The sequence below is a fragment of the Tachyglossus aculeatus genome, chromosome 10 (genome assembly GCF_015852505.1).
Source record: "Tachyglossus aculeatus isolate mTacAcu1 chromosome 10, mTacAcu1.pri, whole genome shotgun sequence".
Classification (NCBI taxonomy): domain Eukaryota; kingdom Metazoa; phylum Chordata; class Mammalia; order Monotremata; family Tachyglossidae; genus Tachyglossus; species Tachyglossus aculeatus.
Window position 1 is genome coordinate 54,575,737 of NC_052075.1, and position 22,285 is coordinate 54,598,021.

Here is a 22,285-nt window from a genome sequence, read left to right on the forward strand (position 1 = left end):
CGTCTCCCATTCATTCATTCAATCGTATTTATTGAGCGCTTACCGCGTGCAGAGCACTGTACTAAGCGCTTGGGAAGTCCAAGTTGGCAACATCTAGAGACGGCCCCTACCCAACAGCGGGCTCACAGTCTAGAAGGGGGAGACAGATCCCTTCTGCGTCGCCCTGATTTTCTCCCTTTATTTATCCTCCTTCCCAGTCCCACGGCGCTTACGTCCACATCCGTCATTTATTTATTTCTATTACCGTCCGTCTCCCCTTCCAGACTGAACGCTCGTCGTGGGCAGGGAATGTGCCTGTTTATTGTTCTACAGTCCTCTCCCAAGCACTTAGCACAGTGCTCGGCACACGGTAAGCGCTCAATAACTGCATCTAACAGTCCCTGTTAGACTGTGAGCCCACTGCTGGGTAGGGACTGGCTCTATATGTTGCCAACTTGTACTTCCCAAGCGCTTAGTACAGTGCTCTGCACACAGTAAGCGCTCAATAAATACGATTGATGATCTAACGCGATTAGCTCGTATCCACCCCCAGATTCATTCCTCCGTTCATTCAGTCGTATTTATTGAGCGCTTACCATGTGCAGAGCCCTGGACTAAGCACTTGGGAAGTCCAAGTTGGCAACATACAGAGCCGGTCTCTTCCCCACAGCACCTGTATATATGTTTGTACGTATTTATTACTCTATTTATTTATTTATTTTACTTGTACATATCTATTCTATTTATTTTATTTTAATATGTTTTGTTTTGTTCTCTGTCTCCCTCTTCTAGACTGCGAGCCCACTGTTGGGTAGGGACCGTCTCTATAAGTTGCCAACTTGGACTTCCCAAGTGCTTACTACAGTGCTCTGCACACAGTAAGCGCTCAATAAATACGACTGAGATGGATGACGGATGGTCCCTACCCAACGACGGGCTCCTGGCACACAGTAAGCGCTCAACGAATACCCCAATAATTAATAAGTACGCCTGGCTGAGTGGCACCGCCCGAGCCCGAACGCTCAGCGAGGCGAGCGCTCGGTCAATAAGGTCGGCCCACACCTTCTGTTCTGCCGTCCGTCTGCCCGACTGTGAGCCCGCTGTCGGGTAGGGACCGCCTCTCGACGTTGCCGACGTGGGCTTCCCAAGCGCTCAGTACGGCGCTCCGCACACGGTAAGCGCTCGACAGAGACGACGGGAAGAGTGAAGAAACGGCAGCGGGTGCGGGCAAGAGGCCTGTCCCCCCCACTGCCCCTGTCCCACTCACTTTCTGCGTCAAATAGTAGGGGTCGAAGTCCTCCAGGGGCACGGCCACCAGGCCCTGCGGGATGTCGCCGTAGATGAAGGGCAAGCTCTTGCCGGCCTCCAGGTCGCTGTTGGGCTTGGGCTTGCTGTCCTCATCGTCGTCCCGGTGGCTGCTGTCGGGCTTGGGCGGCTTCTTGACCTTGTCCTCGGCGATGCGCTTCTCGATGTTGGCCAGGGACTCCGGGGTGAAGGGCTTGAAGCTCTCGGGGCCCGGGGGTGCGAGCAGCCGGCCCGCCATCTTCTCATCCTGCGGCAGCCTGCCTCAGTGAGCGGCCGGCGGGAGGATCCTGGGGAAAGGGGATGGACCGCCCGACCTGTTAGGTCCTCGCCGCCGGAGCACGCGGACCCCGCGGGAGGGTTGGGGGTGTGGGACGGCTCTGCGCGGCACTGTACACCAAGCACCGAGCAAGATAACCAGGCCGGACGCGGTCCCTGTCCCAAACGGGGCTCACGGTCTAAACATTTATTTACCTATTTATTTAACCAGGTCGGACGCGGCCCCTGTCCCAAACGGGGCTCCCCGTCGAAGCATTTATTTATATTAATGTCTGTCTCCCCTCTAGACTGTGAGCTCACTGTCCGACCCTGTCCCAAATGGGGCTTACGGTCTAAGCATTTATTTACCTATTTACTTCTATTAATGTCTGGGGCTCACCGTCGAAGCACTTATTTACCTATTTATTTAACCGGGTCGGACGCGGCCCCTGTCCCAAACGGGGCTCACCGTCGAAGCATTTATTTATATTAATGTCTGTCTCCCCGTTAGACTGTGAGCTCACTGTCCGACCCTGTCCCAAACGGGGCTCACGGTCTAAGCATTTATTTACCTATTTATTTAACCAGGTCGGACGCGGCCCCTGTCCCAAACGGGGCTCCCCGTCGAAGCATTTATTTATATTAATGTCTGTCTCCCCTCTAGACTGTGAGCTCACTGTCCGACCCTGTCCTAAACGGGGCTCACGGTCTAAGCATTTATTTACCTATTTATTTAACCGGGTCGGACGCGGCCCCTGTCCCAAACGGGGCTCCCCGTCGAAGCATTTATTTATATTAATGTCTGTCCCCCCTCTAGACTGTGAGCTCACTGTCCGACCCTGTCCCAAACGGGGCTCACGGTCTAAGCATTTATTTACCTATTTACTTATATTAATGTCTGGGGCTCACCGTCGAAGCATTTATTTACCTATTTATTTAACCAGGTCGGACGCGGCCCCTGTCCCAAATGGGGCTCACCGTCGAAGCATTTATTTATATTAATGTCTGTCTCCCCTCTAGACTGTGAGCTCACTGTTCGACCCTGTCCCAAACGGGGCTCACGGTCTAAGCATTTATTTACCTATTTACTTATATTAATGTCTGGAGCTCACCGTCGAAGCATTTATTTACCTATTTATTTAATCGGGTCGGACGCGGCCCCTGTCCCAAACGGGGCTCCCCGTCGAAGCATTTATTTATATTAATGTCTGTCTCCCCTCTAGAATGTGAGCTCACTGTCTGACCCTGTCCCAACCGGGGCTCACGGTCTAAGCATTTATTTACCTATTTACTTATATTAATGTCTGGGGCTCACCGTCGAAGCATTTATTTACCTATTTATTTAACCAGGTTGGACGCGGCCCCTGTCCCAAACGGGGCTCACCGTCGAAGCATTTATTTATATTAATGTCTGTCTCCCCTCTAGACTGTGAGCTCACTGTCCGACCCTGTCCCAAACGGGGCTCACGGTCTAAGCATTTATTTACCTATTTACTTATATTAATGTCTGGGGCTCACCGTCGAAGCATTTATTTACCTATTTATTTAACCGGGTCGGACGCGGCCCCTGTGCCAAACGGGGCTCCCCGTCGAAGCATTTATTTATATTAATGTCTGTCTCCCCTCTAGACTGTGAGCTCACTGTCTGACCCTGTCCCAAACGGGGCTCACGGTCTAAGCATTTATTTACCTATTTACTTATATTAATGTCTGGGGCTCACCGTCGAAGCATTTATTTATATTAATGTCTGTCTCCCCTCTAGACTGTGAGCTCACTGTCCGACCCTGTCCCAAATGGGGCTCACGGTCTAAGCATTTATTTACGTATTTATTTATATTAATGTCTGGGGCTCACCATCGAAGCATTTATTTATATCAATGTCTGTCTTCCCTCTAGACTGCCAGCTCACTGCGGGCAGGCAGGTGTCTGTCTGTTTTTGGGTTTGTTTTTTTTTAATGGCATTTAAAAAAAAATGCCGCCTTCTCACAGTCTTCTCACCGACTTCTAGACTGTGAGCCCACTGTTGGGTAGGGACTGTTTCTATGTGTCGCCGACTTGGACTTCCCAAGCGCTTACTACAGTGCTCTGCACACAGTAAGCACTCAATAAATACAATTGATTGATTGATTGAGCGCTTACTATGTGCAAAGCACTGTTCTAAGCACTGGGGAGGTTACAAGGTGATCAGGTTGTCCCACGAGGGGCTCCCAGTCTTCATCCCCATTTTCCAGATGAGGGAACCGAGGCCCGGAGAAGTGAAGTGACTCGCCCAAAGTCCCCCAGCTGACAACTGGTGGAGCCGGGATTCGAACCCATGACCTCTGACTCCAAAGCCCGGGCTCTTTCCACTGAGCCGCGCTGTTGGACTCTCCCAAGCGCTTAGTACAGTGGGGAAGCAGCGTGGCTCAGTGGAAAGAGCGCGGGCTTTGGAGTCAGAGGCCGTGGGTTCGAATCCCGGCTCCGCCACATGTCTGCTGTGTGACCTTGGGCAAGTCACTTAACTTCTCTGAGCCTCAGTGACCTCATCTGTAAAATGGGGAGGAAGACTGTGGGCCCCCCGTGGGACAACCTGATCACCTTGTATCCCCCCAGCGCTTAGAACAGTGCTTTGCACATAGTAAGCGCTTAAAACATGCCATTATTAATTAATTAATTACAGTGCTTCGCCCACAGTAAGTGCTCAATAAATACAACTGAATGAATAAGCAGGAGGGAGAAGTGGGCCGACTCCCCATTTTAGCAGGCGGGGGTTCTAATCCTGGCTCCTCCACACGTCTGCTTGTGTGAAGTTGGGCAAGCCGCTTCGCTTCTCTGCGTCTCCATTCTCTCATCTGGAAAATGGGGATGAAGACAGTGAGCCCCGCGTGGGACAGGGACTGTGTCCAACCTGATTAGCTTGTATCTACCTCAGGGCTTAGAACAGTTCCTGGCACACAGTAGGCGCTTAACAACTACCACGCTTAATGGGACCAGACTCATTCCCAGATGGCATGACTATTAATAATAATAATAATGGCATTTATTAAGCGCTTACTACGTGCGAAGCACTGTTCTAAGCACTGGGGAGGTTACCAGGTGATCAGGTTGTCCCACCGGGGGCTCAGAGTCTTTATCCCCATTTGACAGATGAGGGAACCGAGGCCCAGAGAAGTGAAGCGACTTGCCCAAAGTCCCCCAGCTGACAAGTGGCGGAGCTGGAATTTGAACCCATGACCTCTGACTCCAAAGCCCGGGCTCGTTCCACTGAGCCACGCCGCTTCTTCCGCCCTATTACGGTGCGGAAGAATGGGGCAGGACCCGGGACTAATAATCGGGGAGACGCTCCGCGGCTGGTACATCCCGTTTGCCCCTAAACCTCATCCCCCAGCTCTGCTTCCAGAAAAGAAACAAACCCTTGCAGGCTTGGGGGAGGCCACGAGCATATGCATCTTGGCTTTCTCTGCCTAAAGACAGTTTGCAAGTCTCCCTTCTTCCCTCCTCCCTCCCACAGAGGCTGTCCCCAAAACAGAGCCGGGGTCCGGGGGGTGAACACCTTTTCCTAGGAGACCAACGGGAGAGGAGAGGAAGGTGTCTACTTCAGGTACCTGCCACCCAGGGATGAGAAAACAAACGAACCTCACGGGGAGGGAGAAGGAGATGGGAGAGTGAGATGGAGAGAGAGACGGGGAGAGACAGATGGAGAGATGGGGAGAGACAGATGGAGAGATGGGGAAGGAGATGGGGAGGGAGAGAGATAGTGAGAGTGAGGTGGGGAGCGATATGGAGAGAGAGAAATGGGGAGAGAGGGATGGAGGAGAAAGCTGGGGGGGAGAGAGCTAGGGAGAGAAAGACAGGGAGATGGAGAGGTGGAGGAGAAAGAGATGGGGAGAGAGTTAGGGAGCGAAAGATGGGAGAGAGAGAGAGACAGAGAGAGGGGAGAGTGAGATGGAGAGAGAGAGATGGGGAGAGACAGATGGAGAGATGGGGAAGGAGATGGGGAGAGAGAGAGTGAGAATGAGGTGGGGAGAGATATGGAAAGAGAGATGGGGAGAGAGATGGGGAGGGAGAGGGAGAGATGGGGAGAGAGAGATGGAGGAGAATGAGTTGGGGGAGAGAGAGCTAGGGAGAGAAAGATGGGGAGACAGAGAGATGGAGGAGAAAGAGATGGGGAGAGAGTTAGGGAGAGAAAGATGGGGGGAGAGTGAGATGGAGAGAGAGAGATGGGGAGAGACAGATGGAGAGATGGGGAGGGAGATTGGGAGAGTGAGGTGGGGAGAGATATGGAGAGAGAGAGATGGGAAGAGAGATGGAGAGGGAGAGATGGGGAGAGAGAGAGATGGAGGAGAAAGAGTTGGGGGAGAGAGAGCTAGGGAGAGAAAGATGGGGAGACAGAGAGATGGAGGAGAAAGAGATGGGGAGAGAGTTAGGGAGAGAAAGATGGGAGGAAAGAGACAGAGAGAGGGGAGAGTGAGATGGAGAGAGAGAGATGGGGAGAGACAGATGGAGAGATGGGGAAGGAGATGAGGAGGGAGAGAGATAGTGAGAGTGAGGTGGGAGAGATATGGAGAGAGAGATGGGGAGAGAGAGAGATGGGGAGGGTGAGGGAGAGATGGGGAGAGAGGGATGGAGGAGAAAGAGTTGGGGGGAGAGAGAGCTAGGGAGAGAAAGATGGGGAGATGGGGAGATGGAAGAGAAAGAGATGGGGAGAGTGTTAGGGAGAGAAAGATGGGAGAGAGAGAGAGAGAGAGACAGCGAGAGAAACAGAGAGGGAGAGAGAGGAAGAGAAGGAGAGGGAAGAGAGGAAAAAGAGAGAGAGAGAGAGAGAGAGAAATCCTGAGGCCCCGGCACTGACGCAACAGCACTGCAGCACTGCCGAGCGCGGTAGAGCGGCGGGGCCGGCTCCAAGGGGCCCACCGGGGAGCCCGCCCGCCCGCCCGCCCACCGGGGCTCACTGCCCGGGGGAGCCGGGCCGAGGCCGGGAAGGTGGGACCCACGGCGGGGGGCACCCAGACTAAAGGGGAAGGGAGAAGCGGGCTGGAATCCCCCCACTTCCCGTGAGGAGTCTGGACGGCGCTGACTGAGGATGGCAGGCGATGGGAGAGGGGTGGGGGGGAATCGCCTCCCAGGGCCCCAAACTTAGCCATGAAGGGGTCTCCGCCAACTGCCCCCCGTCCCCGCCGGGCAGGGAACCGCAAACCACAGCACGCCGCGCACCACGGCCCACAGTCGGCAAGAAAATCAACCCCGGAACTGTATCAGCCGGTTCTGGATACCGATTTAATACGCGCCAGACACTGGACTAAGCGCTGGGGTAGAGACAAGATCATCAGATTGGACACTGTCCGTGTCCCACGTGAGGGCTCACAGTCTTAATCCCCATTTTACAGATGAGGGAACTGAGGCCTAGAGAAGGGAAGTGATTCGTCCAAGGTCACTCAGCAGACAAGTGGAAGAGGCGGGATGAGAACCCACATGCTTCTGATGCCCAGGCCCAGCTCCCTACAATAAAATCAAGTCCATAATAATAATAATAATAATACTGGCATTTATTAAGCACCTACTATGTGCAAAGCACTGTTTTAAGTGCTGGGGAGGTTACAAGGTGATCAGGTTGTCCCACGGGGGCTCACAGTCTTAATCCCCATTTGACAGATGAGGTAACTGAGGCACAGAGAAGTGAAGTGACTTGGCCAAAGTCACCCAGCTGGCAGTTGGCGGAGCCGGGATTTGAACCCATGACCTCTGACTCCAAAGCCCGGGCTCTTTCCACTGAGCCACGCTGCTTCCCATGGATTCCCAGAATCCGGGTCCTGCCCTCAGAGGGCTCACACCCTTTAATGGACCATCTTGCCCAGACTGAGCCCCCTCCTTCCTCTCCCCCTCCTCCCCATTCCCCCCCGCCTTACCTCCTTCCCCTCCCCACAGCACCTGTATAAATGTATATATGTTTGTACGGATTTATTACTCTATTTATTTTATTTGTACATATTTATTCTGTTTCTTTTATTTTGTTAATTTGTTAATATGTTTTGTTTTGTTCTCTGTCTCCCCCTTCTAGACTGTGAGCCCACTGTTGGGTAGGGCTTCCCAAGCGCTTAGTACAGTGCTCTGCACACAGTAAGCGCTCAATAAATACGATTGATTGATTGATAGACAGCAGGCTCACAGTCTAGAACGGGGAGACAGACAACAAAAGAAAACATATTGACAATATAAAATAAATAGAATAGTAGATATGTACAAGAAAGTATCCACCCCAGCGCTTAGTACAGTGCCTGGCACATCGTAAGTGCTTAACAAATTTTTTTTTTTAATTAATCCAACACTGCCTGTTGGCGCCGAAGTTCCTCTCTCCCGTCAGCCCCCTGGGAGTCTTTCGGAGAGGAAGCCTGCCGGGTTTTCCTCAGGGATTGGGGTGGGAAAGGCCTGATCTCCCTCCTACTTAATAATTAATAATAGCTTAGCCCGCAAGCCCCACATGGAACAGGGCCTGTGTCCGACCTGATCACCCTGGATCTAGAGAAGCACCGTGGCTCAGTGGAAAGAGCCCGGGCTTTGGAGTCAGAGGTCATGGGTTCGAATTCCGACTCCACCAACCGTCAGCTGGGTGACTCCGGGCAAGTCACTTCACCTCTCTGGGCCTCGGTGGCCTCATCTTTGGGATTAGAACCAGGTCCTTCTGACACCCAGGCCCGGGCTCACTTGAGTAGCGTGGCTCAGTGGAAAGAGCACGGGCTTTGGAGTCAGAGGTCGTGGGTTCGAATCCCGACTCCGCCACATGTCTGCTGTGTGATCTTGGGCAAGTCACTTAACTTCTCTGGGCCTCAGTTACCTCACCTGTAAAATGGGGATTAAGACTGTGAGCCCCTCATGGGACAACCTGGTCACCCTGTAACCTCCCCAGCGCTTAGAACAGTGCTATGCACATAGTAAGCGCTTAACAAATGCCAATTATTATTATTATTACAATGCTCCTCTCTCCAGAGGAAGCAAGCGGCATTTATTTGTGTTGATGTCTGTCTCCCCCATTCTAGCCTGTAATAATAATAATAATGGCATTTATTACACGCTTACTATGTGCCAAGCACTGTTCTAAGCACTGGGGAGGTTACAAGGTGATCAGGCTGTCCCACGGGGAGCTCACAGTCTTCATCCCCATTTTTACAGATGAGGTAACTGAGGCCTGGAGAAGTGAAGTGACTTGCCCCAAGTCCCCCAGCTGACAAGTGGCGGAGCCGGGATTTGAACCCATGACCTCTGACTCCAAAGCCCGGGCTCTTTCCACTGAGCCACGCTGCTTCTCCAAAGCACTGGGGAGATTACAAGGTGATCAGGCTGTCCCACAAGGGGCTCACAGTCTTCATCCCCATTTTTACAGATGAGGTAACTGAGGCCTGGAGAATAATACTAATACTAATAATGGCATTTATTAAGCACTTACTATGTGCAAAGCACTGTTCTAAGCACTGGGGAAGTTACAAGATGATAAGGTTGTCCCACGGGGGGCTCACAGTCTTAATCCCCATTTTACAGATGAGGTAACTGAGGCACAGAGAAGTGAAGTGACTTGCCCAAAGTCCCCCAGCTGGCAATTGGCGGAGCCGGGATTTGAACCCATGACCTCTGACTCCAAAGCCCGGGCTCTTTCCACTGAGCCACACTGCTTCTCCACAGCACTGGGGAGATTACAAGGTGATCAGGCTGTCCCACGGGGGGCTCACAGTCTTCATCCCCATTTTTACAGATGAGGTAACTGAGGCCTGGAGAAGTGAAGTGACTTGCCCAAAGTCCCCCAGCTGACAACTGGCGGAGCTGGGATTTGAACCCATGCCCTCTGACTCCAAAGCCCGGGCTCTTTCCACTGAGCCACACTGCTTCTCCACAGCACTGGGGAGATTACAAGGTGATCAGGCTGTCCCACGGGGGGCTCACAGTCTTCATCCCCATTTTTACAGATGAGGTAACTGAGGCCTGGAGAAGTGAAGCGACTTGCCCAAAGTCACCCAGCTGACAAGTGGCAGAGCCGGGATTTGAACCCATGACCTCTGACTCCAAAGCCCGGGCTCTTTCCGCTGAGCCACGCTGCTTCTACTGTAAGCCCTTTGTGGACAGGGAATGTGACCGTTTATTGCCGCACTGAACTCACTCAAGTGCTTAGTACAGTGCTCTGCACACAGCAAGCACTCAATAAATACGACTGAATGAATGAATGAGTTTGGACGCTCGGTTTGGTGCCAGAGAACCGAAATGTTTAATCATCATCATCATCATCAATCGTATTTATTGAGCGCTTACTGTGTGCAGAGCACTGTACTAAGCGCTTGGGAAGTACAAGTTGGCAACATATAGAGACAGTCCCTACCCAACAGTGGGCTCACAGTCTAAAAGGGGGAGACAGAGAACAAAACCAAACATACTAACAAAATAAAATAAATAGAATAGATATGTACAAGTAAAATAAATAAATACATAAATAGAGTAACAAATATGTACAAACATATATACATATATACAGGTGCTGTGGGGAAGGGAAGGAGGTAAGATGGATAGTTTAATCTAATTGATTAATTGATTAAGTCTAATGAATGGGTAGGGACCGTCTCTCTATGTTGCCGACTTGTACTTCCCAAGCGCTTAGTACAGTGCTCTGCACACAGTAAGCGTTCAATAAATACGATTGAATGAATGAATGAAATGGGGTAGGGGGAGGTGGGGGGACGTGGGCTCTATGCCCTGCAGCATGATGTACTGGACAGAAGGTCACGGGTTCTAATCCCAGCTCCTCCACTTGTCAGCTGTGTGACCTTGGGTGAGTCACTTCACTTCTCTGGGTCTCAGTTCCCTCACCTGTAAAATGGGGACGGAGACTGTGAGCCCCACGGGGGACAGGGACTGTGTCCAACTCGATTTGCTTGTATCCTCCCCAGCGCTTAGTACAGTTCCTGGCACATAGTAAGCGCTTAACAACGTGGCTCAGTGGCAAGAGCCCGGGCTTTGGAGTCAGAGGTCATGGGTTCAAATCCCCGCTCCGCCAACTGTCAGCTGGGTGACTTTGGGCAAGTCGCTTCACTTCTCTGGGCCTCAGTGACCTCATCTGGAAAATGGGGAGGAAGGCTGGGAGCCCCCCGCGGGACAACCTGATCACCTTGTATCCTCCCTGGTGCTTAGAATAGGGCTTTGCATCATCATCATCATCATCATCAATCGTATTTATTGAGAGCTTACTATGTGCAGAGCACTGTACTAAGTGCTTGGGAAGTACAAATTGGCAACATATAGAGACAGTCCCTACCCAACAGTGGGCTCACAGTCTAAAAGGGGGAGACAGAGAACAAAACCAAACATACTAACAAAATAAAATAAATAGAATAGATATGTACAAATAAAATAAATAAATAGAGTAATAATAAATAAATAGATTAATACTTTGCACATAGTAGGCACTTAATAAATGCCATTATTATTATTATTATTATTATTATAGTACGCGCTTGACAAAATCCACTGATATTATTATTATTATTATTATTATTATTATTATTAACGCTCTTCCAGCCGGCACATCAACATCCTCACTGTCCCACGAAGCCCGGGAAGACCAAGGGGAGCTGCCTGTGACACCCCCGGCCCCTGGGGGCCCTTTAGGATTGGAGACAATGAATGAATGAATGAATGAATGAATGAATATTTACTATTCTATTTTATTTTGTTAATATGTTTTATTTTGTCGTCCGTCTCCCCCTTCTAGACTGTTAGCCCACTGTCGAGTAGGGGCCGTCTCTATGTTGCCAACTTGGACTTCCCAAGCGCTTAGTCCGGTGCTCTGCACACAGTGAAGCGCTCAATAAATATGAATGAATGAATGAGGCGGCAGAGATATTTAGAAGCCCTTAGAGCAAAACCGCACCATCCCCTGAGGGCCGGGTTGCAGGCGATCTAATTAAAATTAAAGATGGAAAAGACCTAAATCTAATCAATGGCTCTTTGGTCTTTCTAAGGCAGGCCGGGAGTCCGGCCTCTTCCCATTCCCAACGGACGCTTTCTTGGAGTCGGGAATCCGAGGCCTCCCGCTCTCCGGCCTAGCTCGGGGGACGGAATTGAACCCTGGCCTCCCGCGCCCAGAGGTGGGCCTGGGCCATTATTCATTCAGTCAGTCATTCAATCGTATTTACTATTAATAATAATAATATATTATTGATCATTATTTAATAATTTTCATTAATTATATTATTATAATAATGGTGATGGCATTTACTAAGCGCTTACTATGTGCCAAGCACTGTTCTAAGTGCCAGGGAGGTTACCAGGTGATCAGGTTGTCTCACAGGGGGCTCACAGCCTTTATCCCCATTTTACAGATGAGGGAACTGGGGCACAGAGAAGTTAAGTGACTTGTCCAAAGTCACACAGCTGACAAGTGGCGGAGCTGGGATATAATAATGATAATAATAATAATGGCATTTATTAAGCACTTACTATGTGCAAAGCACTGTTCTAAGCGCCGGGGAGGTTACCAGGTGATCAGGTTGTCCCACCGGGGGGGGGGGGGGGCCACAGAGAAGTTAAGTGACTTGCCCAAAGTCACACAGCTAACAAGTGGCGGAGCCGGGATATAATAATAATAATAATAATAAAGGCATTTATTAAGCGCTTACTATGTGCAAAGCACTGTTCTAAGCGCCGGGGAGGTTACCAGGTGATCAGGTTGTCCCACGGGGGTCTCACAGGCTTTATCCCCATTTTACAGATGAGGGAACTGGGGCACAGAGAAGTTAAGTGACTTGCCCAAAGTCACACAGCTGACAAGTGGCGGAGCCGGGAAATAATAATAATAATAATAATAATAATAATGGCATTTATTAAGTGCTTACTATGTGCAAAGCACTGTTCTAAGCACCGGGGAGGTTACCAGGTGATCAGGTTGTCCCACGGGGGGCTCACAGTCTTTATCCCCATTTTACAGATGAGGGAACTGGGGCACAGAGAAGTTAATCAATCAATCAATCAATCGTATTTATTGAGCACTGTACTAAGCGCTTGGGAAGTCCAAGTTGGCAACCTACAGAGACGGTCCCTACCCAACAGCGGGCTCACAGTCTAGAGGGGGGAGACAGATGACAAAACAAAACATATTGACAAAATAAAATAAACAGAATAAATATGTACAAGTAAAATAAATAGAGCAATACGATTGAATGAATGAATGAATGAATGAATGAATGGAGAGAGTGGGGCTGGTGGGATGCGTTTTGGGAAGAGGACTCCCGGGTTCTGTCTGGTTCCCTGGCTTTGGAAGTGGGGCTTCTCATTCATTTGTATTTATTGAGCGCTTACTGTGTGCACAGCACTGTACTAAGCGCTTGGGAAGTCCAAGTTGACAACATCTAGAGACGGTCCCTACCCAACAGCAGGCTCACAGTCTAGAAGGGGGGGACAGACCACAAAACCAAACATATTAACAAAATAAAATAAATAGAATATGTACAAATAAAAGAAATCAATAAATAGAGTAATAAATCCGTCCAAACATCTATACAGGTGCTGTGGGGAGGGGAAGGAGGTAAGGTGGGGGGGATGGGGAGGGGAAGGAGGGGGCTAAGCGCTTACTACGTGCCAGGCACTGTACTAAGCCTCCGGCCGCCAGGGATCTCTGACCCGCTCTGTTACCATCTTCGAGAAGCAGTGTGGCTCAGTGGAAAGAGTCAGAGGTCATGGGTTCAAATCCCGGCTCCCCCAACTGTCAGCTGGGTGACTTCGGGCAAGTCAGAGGTCATGGGTTCGAATCCTGGCCCTGCCGCTTGTCAGCTGTGGGACCTTGGGCAAGCCACTTAACTTCTCTGTGCCTCAGTTACCTCATCTGTACAATGGGGATTAAGATTGTGAGCCCCACACGGGACAACCTGATCACCTTGTATCCTCCCTGGCGCTTAGAACAGTGCTCTGCACATAGTAAGCGCTTAACAAATACCAAAGTTTTTATTATTATTAGAACAGTGCTCTGCACATAGTAAGCGCTTAACAAATACCAAAGTTTTTATTAGAACAGTGCTCTGCACATAGTAAGCGCTTAACAAACACCAAAATTATTATTATTATTAGAACAGTGCTCAGCACATAGTAAGCACTTAACAAATACCAAAATTATTATTATTATTAGAACAGTGCTCTGCACATAGTAAGCGCTTAACAAATACCAAAATTGTTATTATTATTAGAACAGTGCTCTGCACATAGTAAGCGCTTAACAAATACCAAAATTATTATTACTATTAGAACAGTGCTCTGCACATAGTAAGCGCTTAACAAATACCAAAATTATCATTATTATTAGAACAGTGCTCTGCACATAGTAAGTGCTTAACAAATACCAAAATTATTATTATTATTAGAACAGTGCTCTGCACATAGTAAGCGCTTAACAAATACCAAAATTATTATTATTATTGGAACAGTGCTCTGCACATAGTAAGCGCTTAACAAATACCAAAGTTATTATTATTATTAGAACAGTACTCTGCACATAGTAAGTGCTTAACAAACACCAAAATTATTATTATTGTTAGAACAGTGCTCTGCACATAGTAAGCGCTTAACAAATACCAAAGTTATTATTATTATTAGAACAGTGCTCTGCACATAGTAAGCGCTTAACAAATACCAAAGTTATTATTATTATTAGAACAGTGCTCTGCACATAGTAAGCGCTTAACAAGTACCAAAATTATTATTATTATTAGAACAGTGCTCTGCACATAGTAAGCGCTTACCAAATACCAAAGTTATTATTATTATTAGAACAGTGCTCTGCACATAGTAAGCGCTTAACAAATACCAAAATTATTATTATTATTAGAACAGTGCTCTGCACATAGTAAGCGCTTAACAAATACCAAAGTTATTATTATTATTAGAACAGTGCTCTGCACATAGTAAGCGCTTAACAAATACCAAAATTATTATTATTATTAGAACAGTGCTCCGCACATAGTAAGCGCTTAACAAATACCAAAATTATTATTATTATTATTATTACCACCACATGGTAAGGCCGCAATAAATACAACTGAATGAACTAATGATTGAAAGCGTTTAGCCCAGTTTTCTGTCCCCAGTAAGCGTTCATTGCATACCACCGATTGATGGATTAAAAAAGCATAAAAAATAATCGTCTTTTAACATCCATGAGCTTCATCCCTCTCATTTCCGTCCTCTGGAGCCCGAGGCCTTGAAGATTCCCGCTTTCTACAGAGGAGGGTCTTCCCAAGGAACGGATCCGGAATACGGGCCATGTGGCATCTTTGGGAGAAGGCCACTGATCCCGAATTCACTCACTCACTCGTTGACAGATATTCCTTCATCCAGTCGTATTTACTGAGCGCTCACTGTGTGCACAGCGCTGTACTAAGAGCTTGGCAGAGTACCAGATAAAAATAAGCAGACACATTCCCTGCCCACAACAAGCTTATAGTCTGGGAGTGGGGGGAGACCGTTAATATGCTTGGTTTTGTTGTCGGTCTCCCCCTTTTAGACTGTGAGCCCGCTGTTGGGTAGGGACCATCTCTATATGTTGCCAACTCGGACTTCCCAAGCGCTTAGTACAGTGCTCTGCACACAGTAAACGCTCAATAAATACGATTGATTGAATGAATGAATATCGAGGAACCCACAGGTAAAGAATTTGGCAATCACCACTTCAAGCAATGAAACTGTCACTTCACTTCTCTGTGCCTCAGTTCCCTCATCTGTAAAACGGGGATGAAGACTGTGGGCCCCCCGTGGGCCAACCTAATCAGCTTGTAACCTCCCCAGCGCTTAGAACAGTGCTTGGCACATAGTAAGCGCTTAATAAATGCCATCATCATCATCATCATCACTTACTGCAAAAAAAAAAATAACAAACAACATTCACATATTTCTACCCAAATTCATTCATTCACTCAATCGCATTTATTGAGTGCTTACTGTGTGCAGAGCACTGTACTAAGCGCTTGGGAAGTCCAAGTCGGCAACATATAGGGATGGTCCCTACCCAACAGCGGGCTCACAGTCTAGGAGGGGGAGACAGACGGCAAAACCAAACCTGCGGACAGGTGGCAAGTCAGCAGAATAAACAGAAGTAAAGCTAGATGCACATCATTAACATTCATTCATTCATTCCATCGTATTTATTGAGCACTTACTGTGTGCAGAGCACTGTACTAAGCGCTTGGGAAGTCCAAGTGGGCAACATATAGAGACGGTCCCTATCAATCAATCGCATTTATTGAGCGCTTACTGTGTGCACAGCACTGTACTAAGCGCTTGGGAAGTATAAGCTGGCAACATCTAGAGACGGTCCCTACCCAACAGTGGGCTCACAGTCTAGAAGGGGGAGACGGAGAACAAAACAAAATATATTAGCAAAATAAAATAGAATAGATATGTACAAATAAAAACAGAATAATAAATATGTACAAATATCTGCAAAAATGCTCACACACTCAAAGCTCTCTGTGGGCAGGGAATGTGTCGACCTACTCTGTTGTCCTGTCCTCTCCTGAGCGCTTAGTTCAGTGCTCTGCACCCGGTGAGCGCTCAATATATACCACTGGTTTACGGCAGCATTACCCTATGTTTTCAGGTTTGTTGCCAACCTGTCCATCCCAAGCGCTTAGTCCAGTGCTCTGCACACAGTAAGCGCTCAATAAATACGACTGAATGAATGAATGTTTTCACCTTCGCTGGACGTCAGTCGTGAACCGGAAGGAATCAGCCGGAGATTCCAAGAAATCAACTGGAGATTCCAACCCGAGCCTCCTCAGCCACGAGCTGCCCACTCAGGACGGAAAAAAATATTTGGTGCTTTACTAATAATACCAATAATAATAATAATAATAATGGGATTTATTAAGCGCTTGCAATGTGCAAAGCACTGTTCTAAGCGCTGGGGGGTTACAAGGTGATCAGGTTGTCCCACGGGGGGCTCACAGTCAACCCCCATTTTCCAGATGAGGGAACTGAGGCCCAGAGAAGTTAAGTGACTTGCCCAAGGTCACACAGCTGACAGTTGGCAGAGCCGGGATTTGAACCCACGACCACTGACTCCAAAGCCCGGGCTCTTTCCACTGAGCCACGCTGCTGGTTTTCCCTAAGTGCACTTCACCGAGTGGTAGGGAAGATCCAAGATCATCGGGTTCCGCGTGGGGCTCTAAATCGGAGGGAGAACAGGGATTGAATCCCCATTTTGCAGATGAGGAAACTGAGGCCCAGAGAGGGGCAGTGACTTGCCCAAGGTCAAGTGGCGGGGCCGGAATTAGAACCCAGGTCCTCCCGGCTCCCGGGCCTGGGCTCGATCTTCTAGACTGTGAGCCCACTGTTGGGTAGGGACCGTCTCTCTATGTTGCCAACTTGGACTTCCCAAGCGCTTAGTCCAGTGCTCTGCACGCAGTAAGCGCTCATTAAATACGATTGAATGAATGAATGACCTTGGGCAAGTCACTTGGCCTCTTGGGGCCCTCAGTTTCCTCCTCCATAAAATGGGGACGGTAGCCACCTCCCCCCAGCTCTTAGATTGTGAACCCCGAGGCCGCGGGCGGGGACCGTGTCCGATGGATTTTTTTTCTAATGGTATTTTATGATGGAGCCGGAATTAGAACTCAAGTCCTCTGACTCCTTACCTCCTTCCCCTCCCCACAGCACCTGGATATATGTATATATGTTTGTATGGATTTATTACTCTATTTATTGATTGATTGTATTCATACATATTTATTCTATTTATTTTATTTTGTTAATATGTTTTGTTTTGTTCTCTGTCTCCCCCTTCTAGACCGTGAGCCCGCGGTTGGGTAGGGACCGTCCCTACATGCTGCCAACTTGGACTTCCCAAGCGCTCAGTACAGTGCTCTGCACACAGTAAGCGCTCAATAAATACCATCGAATGAATGAATGATGGCATTTATTAAGCGCTTACGATGTGCAAAGCACTGTTCTAAGCGCTGGGGAGGTTACAAGGTGATGTTTACAGATGAGGTAACTGAGGCACAGAGAATCAATCAATCGTATTTATTGAGCGCTTACTGTGTGCAGAGCACTGTACTAAGCGCTTGGGAAGTCCAAGCTGGCAACACATAGAGACAGTCCCTACCCAACTGTGGGCTCACAGTCTAGAAGTGACGTGACTCGCCCAGAGTCACACAGCTGACAAGCGGCAGGGCCGGAATTCGAACCCATGACCTCTGATTCCTGAGCCCGGGCTCTTTCCACTGGGCCACACGGCGTATACCCTCCCAAATGCTCAGTATAGTGTTTTGCACACCGTAAGCGCTCAATAATGCGACTGACTCAGTTACCTCCCGTGTACAACAGAGAGGAAGACCATCAGCCCCATGCTGGCCACGAATCGGGTCCAACCTGATTAGTCTGTACCTACCCCAGCGCTCAGTACAGTGCTCTGCACGCAGTAAGCTCTCCATCAATACGACTGGCTGACTCAGTTATCCCATCTGTACAGTGGGGATGAAGACTGTGAGCCCCACGTGGGACACGGGCAGGGCCCAACCTGACCGCCTTGTATCTACCGCAGAGCCTGGAGAAGCTGCACGCTGTAGTGGGCGGACCCCGGGCCTGGGAATCAGAAGGTCACGGGTTCTAATCCCGGCTCTGCCCCTCGTCTGCTGTGTGACCTTGGGCCGGTCACTTCCCTTCTCCGCGCCTCAGTGACCTCATCTGTAAAACGGGGATGGGGACGGCGAGTCCCACATGGGGAGGGGCTGGGTCCAACCCAGTTGGCCTGTGCGCACCCCAGCGCCTAGTACAGAGCCTGGCACGGAGTAGGCGCTTAACAAATGCCACGATTATTATTAGGGCAGCGCCTGGTGCACAGTGAACGCTTAGCTCATGCCATTAAAAAACGGGAAGAGGACACGGAGCCTCGGCAAAAAACTCCTCACTCTTGTCTTCGAAGCTCTTCTTACCTCACCTTACTCCTCCCTTCAAGGCCCTACTGAGAGCTCACCTCCTCCAGGAGGCCTTCCCAGACTGAGCTCCCTCCTTCAATCAATCAATCGTATTTATTGAGCGCTTACTGTGTGCAGAGCACTGGACTAAGCGCTTGGGAAGTCCAAGTTGGCAACATATAGAGACGGTCCCTACCCAACAGTGGGCTCACAGGCTAGAATCAATCAGTCAATCAATCAATCGTATTTATTGAGCACTTACTGAGTGCAGAGCACTATACTAAGCGCTTGGGAAGTCCAAGTTGGCAACATATAGAGACGGTCCCTACCCAACAGTGGGCTCACAGTCTAAAAGGGGGAGACAGAGAACAAAACCAAACATACTAACAAAAAATAATTAGAAAAGAAGGGGACTTCCCCTCTCCATCCCCCCAGCCTTACCTCCTTCCCCTCCCCACAGCACCTGTATATATGTTTGTACGGATTTATTACTCTATTTATTGATTTATTTTACCTGTACATATCTATTCCATTTATTTTATTTTGCTAATATGTTTTATTTATCTATTTTACTTGTACCTATCTATTCTATTTATTTTATTTTGTTAGTATGTTTGGTTTCGTTCTCTGTCTCCCCCTTTTAGACTGTGAGCCCCCTGTTGGGTAGGGACCGTCTCTATATGTTGCCAGCTTGTACTTCCCAAGCGCTTAGTACAGTGCTCTGCACACAGTAAGCGCTCAATAAATACGATCGATTGATTGATTGATTGATTGATTGTTGTCTGTCTCCCCCTTCTAGACTGTGAGCCCGCTGTCAGGTACGGGCCGTCTCTAGATGTTGCCGACTTGGACTTCCCAAGCGCTCAGTCCAATGCTCTGCACACAGTAAGCGCTCAATAAATACGACTGATTGATTGATTGATTGATTGATTGATTGTTCTCTGTCTCCCCCTTCTAGACCGTGAGCCCGCTGTCGGGTAGGGACCGTCTCTGGATGTTGCCGACTTGGACTTCCCAAACGCTCAGTCCAATGCTCTGCACACAGTAAGCGCTCAATAAATATGATTGATTGATTGATTGAGTGATTGACTCACCTCCCTTCTCGCCTCTCCATCCCAGCCAGCCCTCTCTGCTCTTCCGGTGCTAACCTTCTCCCTGCGCCTCGTTCTCGCTTGTCCCGCCACGCTGCTTCTCATCAGTTCAGGATCAGTTCAGAACCGACCTTCCCAAATCCCCAGCTTCCCCTTCCCGCTCCCACCCTCCCCACACGACAAAATATATGTCGTCCTAGACTGTGAGTCCTATGTGGAACCTGATTATCTCATATTTACCCCAAAATTTAATATGGGATTAAGACTGGTGAGCCCCCAGTGGGACAACTTGATCACCTTGTATCCCCTCAGCGCTTAAAACAGTGCTTTGCACATAGTAAGCGCTTAACAAATGCCATTATTATCATTATTATTATTCTTATCCCCATTATTATATCCCCATTATTAGTCTTATAATATTCTTATTATTATTATTATCCCCCCCCCTTTTAGACCCCCCTTTTAGACTGTGAGCCCACTGTCGGGTAGGGACTGTCTCTATTTGTTACCAATTTGTACTTCCCAAGCGCTTAGTACAGTGCTCTGCACATAGTAAGCGCTCAATAAATACGATTGATGATGATGATGATGATTATTATTATTGGCACATTATGATGATGATGCACTTAGACTGTGAGTCCTATGTGGAACCTGATTATCTCATATTTACCCCAAACTTTAATATGGGATTAAGACTGGTGAGCCCCCAGTGGGACAACTTGATCACCTTGTATCCCCCCAGTGCTTAAAACAGTGCTTTGCACATAGTAAGCGCTTAACAAATGCCATTATTATCATTATTATTATTGGCACATTATGATGATGATGCACTTAGACTGTGAGTCCTATGTGGAACCTGATTATCTCATATTTACCCCAAAGTTTAATATGGGATTAAGACTGTGAGCCCGCCGTGGGACAACTTGATCATCTTGTATCCCCCAGCACTTAGAACAGTGCTTTGCACATAGTAAGCACTTAACAAATGCCATTATTATCATTATTATTATTGGCACATTGTGATGATGATGATGATGATGATGCACTTAGACTGGGAGTCCTATGTGGAACCTGATTATCTCATATTTACCCCAAAGTTTAATATGGGATTAAGACTGTGAGCCCCCCCGTGGGACAACTTGATCACCTTGTATCCCCCAGCGCTTAAAACAGTGCTTTGCACATAGTAAGCGCTTAACAAATGCCATTATTATCATTATTATTATTGGCACATTATTATGATGATGATGATGATGCACTTAGACTGTGAGTACTATGTGGAACCTGATTATCTCATATTTACCCCAAAGCTTAATATGGGATTAAGACCGTGAGCCCCCCGTGGGATAACCTGATCATCTTGTATCCCCCCAGCGTTTAGGACAGTGCTTTGCACATAGTAAGCGCTTAACAAATGCCATTATCATTATTATTATTGGCACATTATTATTAGGATGATGATGATGCACTGAGACTGTGAGTCCTATGTGGAACCTGATTATCTCATATTTACCCCAAAGTTTAATATGGGATTAAGACTGTGAGCCCCCCGTGGGACAACTTGATCACCTTGTATCCCCCAGCGCTTAAAACAGTGCTTTGCACATAGTAAGCGCTTAACAAATGCCATTATTATCATTATTATTATTGGCACATTATTATGATGATGATGATGATGCACTTAGACTGTGAGTCCTATGTGGAACCTGATTATCTCATATTTACCCCAAAGCTTAATTTGGGATTAAGACCGTGAGCCCCCCGTGGGACAACCTGATCACCTTGTATCCCCCCAGTGCTTAGAACAGTGCTTTGCACATAGTAAGTGCTTAACAAATGCCATTATTATCATTATTATTATTGGCACATTATTATGATAATTACTATTATTACTCTATTTATTTATTTATTTTACTTGTCCATATCTATTTTATTTATTTTATTAGTATGTTTGGTTTTGTTCTCTGTCTCCCCCTTTTAGACTGTGAGCCCACTGTTGGGTAGGGACTGTCTCTATGTGTTGCCAATTTGTATTTCCCAAGCGCTTAGTACAGTGCTCTGCACATAGTAAGTGCTCAATAAATACGATTGATGATGATGATGATGATTATGATGATGATGATGCACTTAGACTGTGAGTCCTATGTGGAACCTGATTATCTCATATCTACCCCAAAGCTTAATATGGGATTAAGACCGTGAGCCCCCCGTGGGACAACCTGATCACCTTGTATCCCCCCCAGTGCTTAGAACAGTGCTTTGCACATAGTAAGCGCTTAACAAATGCCATTATCATCATTATTATTATTGGCACATTATTAGGATGATGATGATGATGCACTTAGACTGTGAGTCCTACGTGGAACCTGATTATCTCATATTTACCCCAAAGCTTAATTTGGGATTAAGACCGTGAGCCCCCCGTGGGACAACCTGATCACCTTGTATCCCCCCAGTGCTTAGAACAGTGCTTTGCACATAGTAAGCGCTTTACAAATGCCATTATTATCATTATCCCGCCGTCGACCCCGGGCCCGCATCTCGCCTGTCCCGCCAATGACCCCCGGCCTGCGTCTCGCCCGTCCCGCCATCGATTCCCGGCCTCCATCCTACCTCTAGCCTGGATCGCCCTCCCTCCTCAAATCCGCCAAACCATCGCATTTTCCCCCTTTCGACGCCCTACTGAAGGCTCATCTCCTCCGGGAGACCATCCCGACAAAGCCCCCCTTTTCCTCTGC

General features: G+C 48.2%; 1 protein-coding gene across 4 annotated transcripts in view; it reads right to left on the minus strand.

The window, feature by feature from the left end:
- Positions 1 to 22,285, minus strand: part of SCN8A (sodium voltage-gated channel alpha subunit 8) — a 119,548-nt gene that overhangs the window by 91,230 nt on the left and 6,033 nt on the right. For all 4 annotated transcript variants that reach the window (XM_038752266.1, XM_038752267.1, XM_038752264.1 and 1 more), the window contains exon 2: positions 1,247 to 1,571. In XM_038752266.1, the coding sequence (XP_038608194.1) occupies positions 1,247 to 1,522 (276 nt within the window). In that variant the 5' untranslated portion in view covers positions 1,523 to 1,571. The remainder of the gene's footprint in view (positions 1 to 1,246; positions 1,572 to 22,285) is intronic.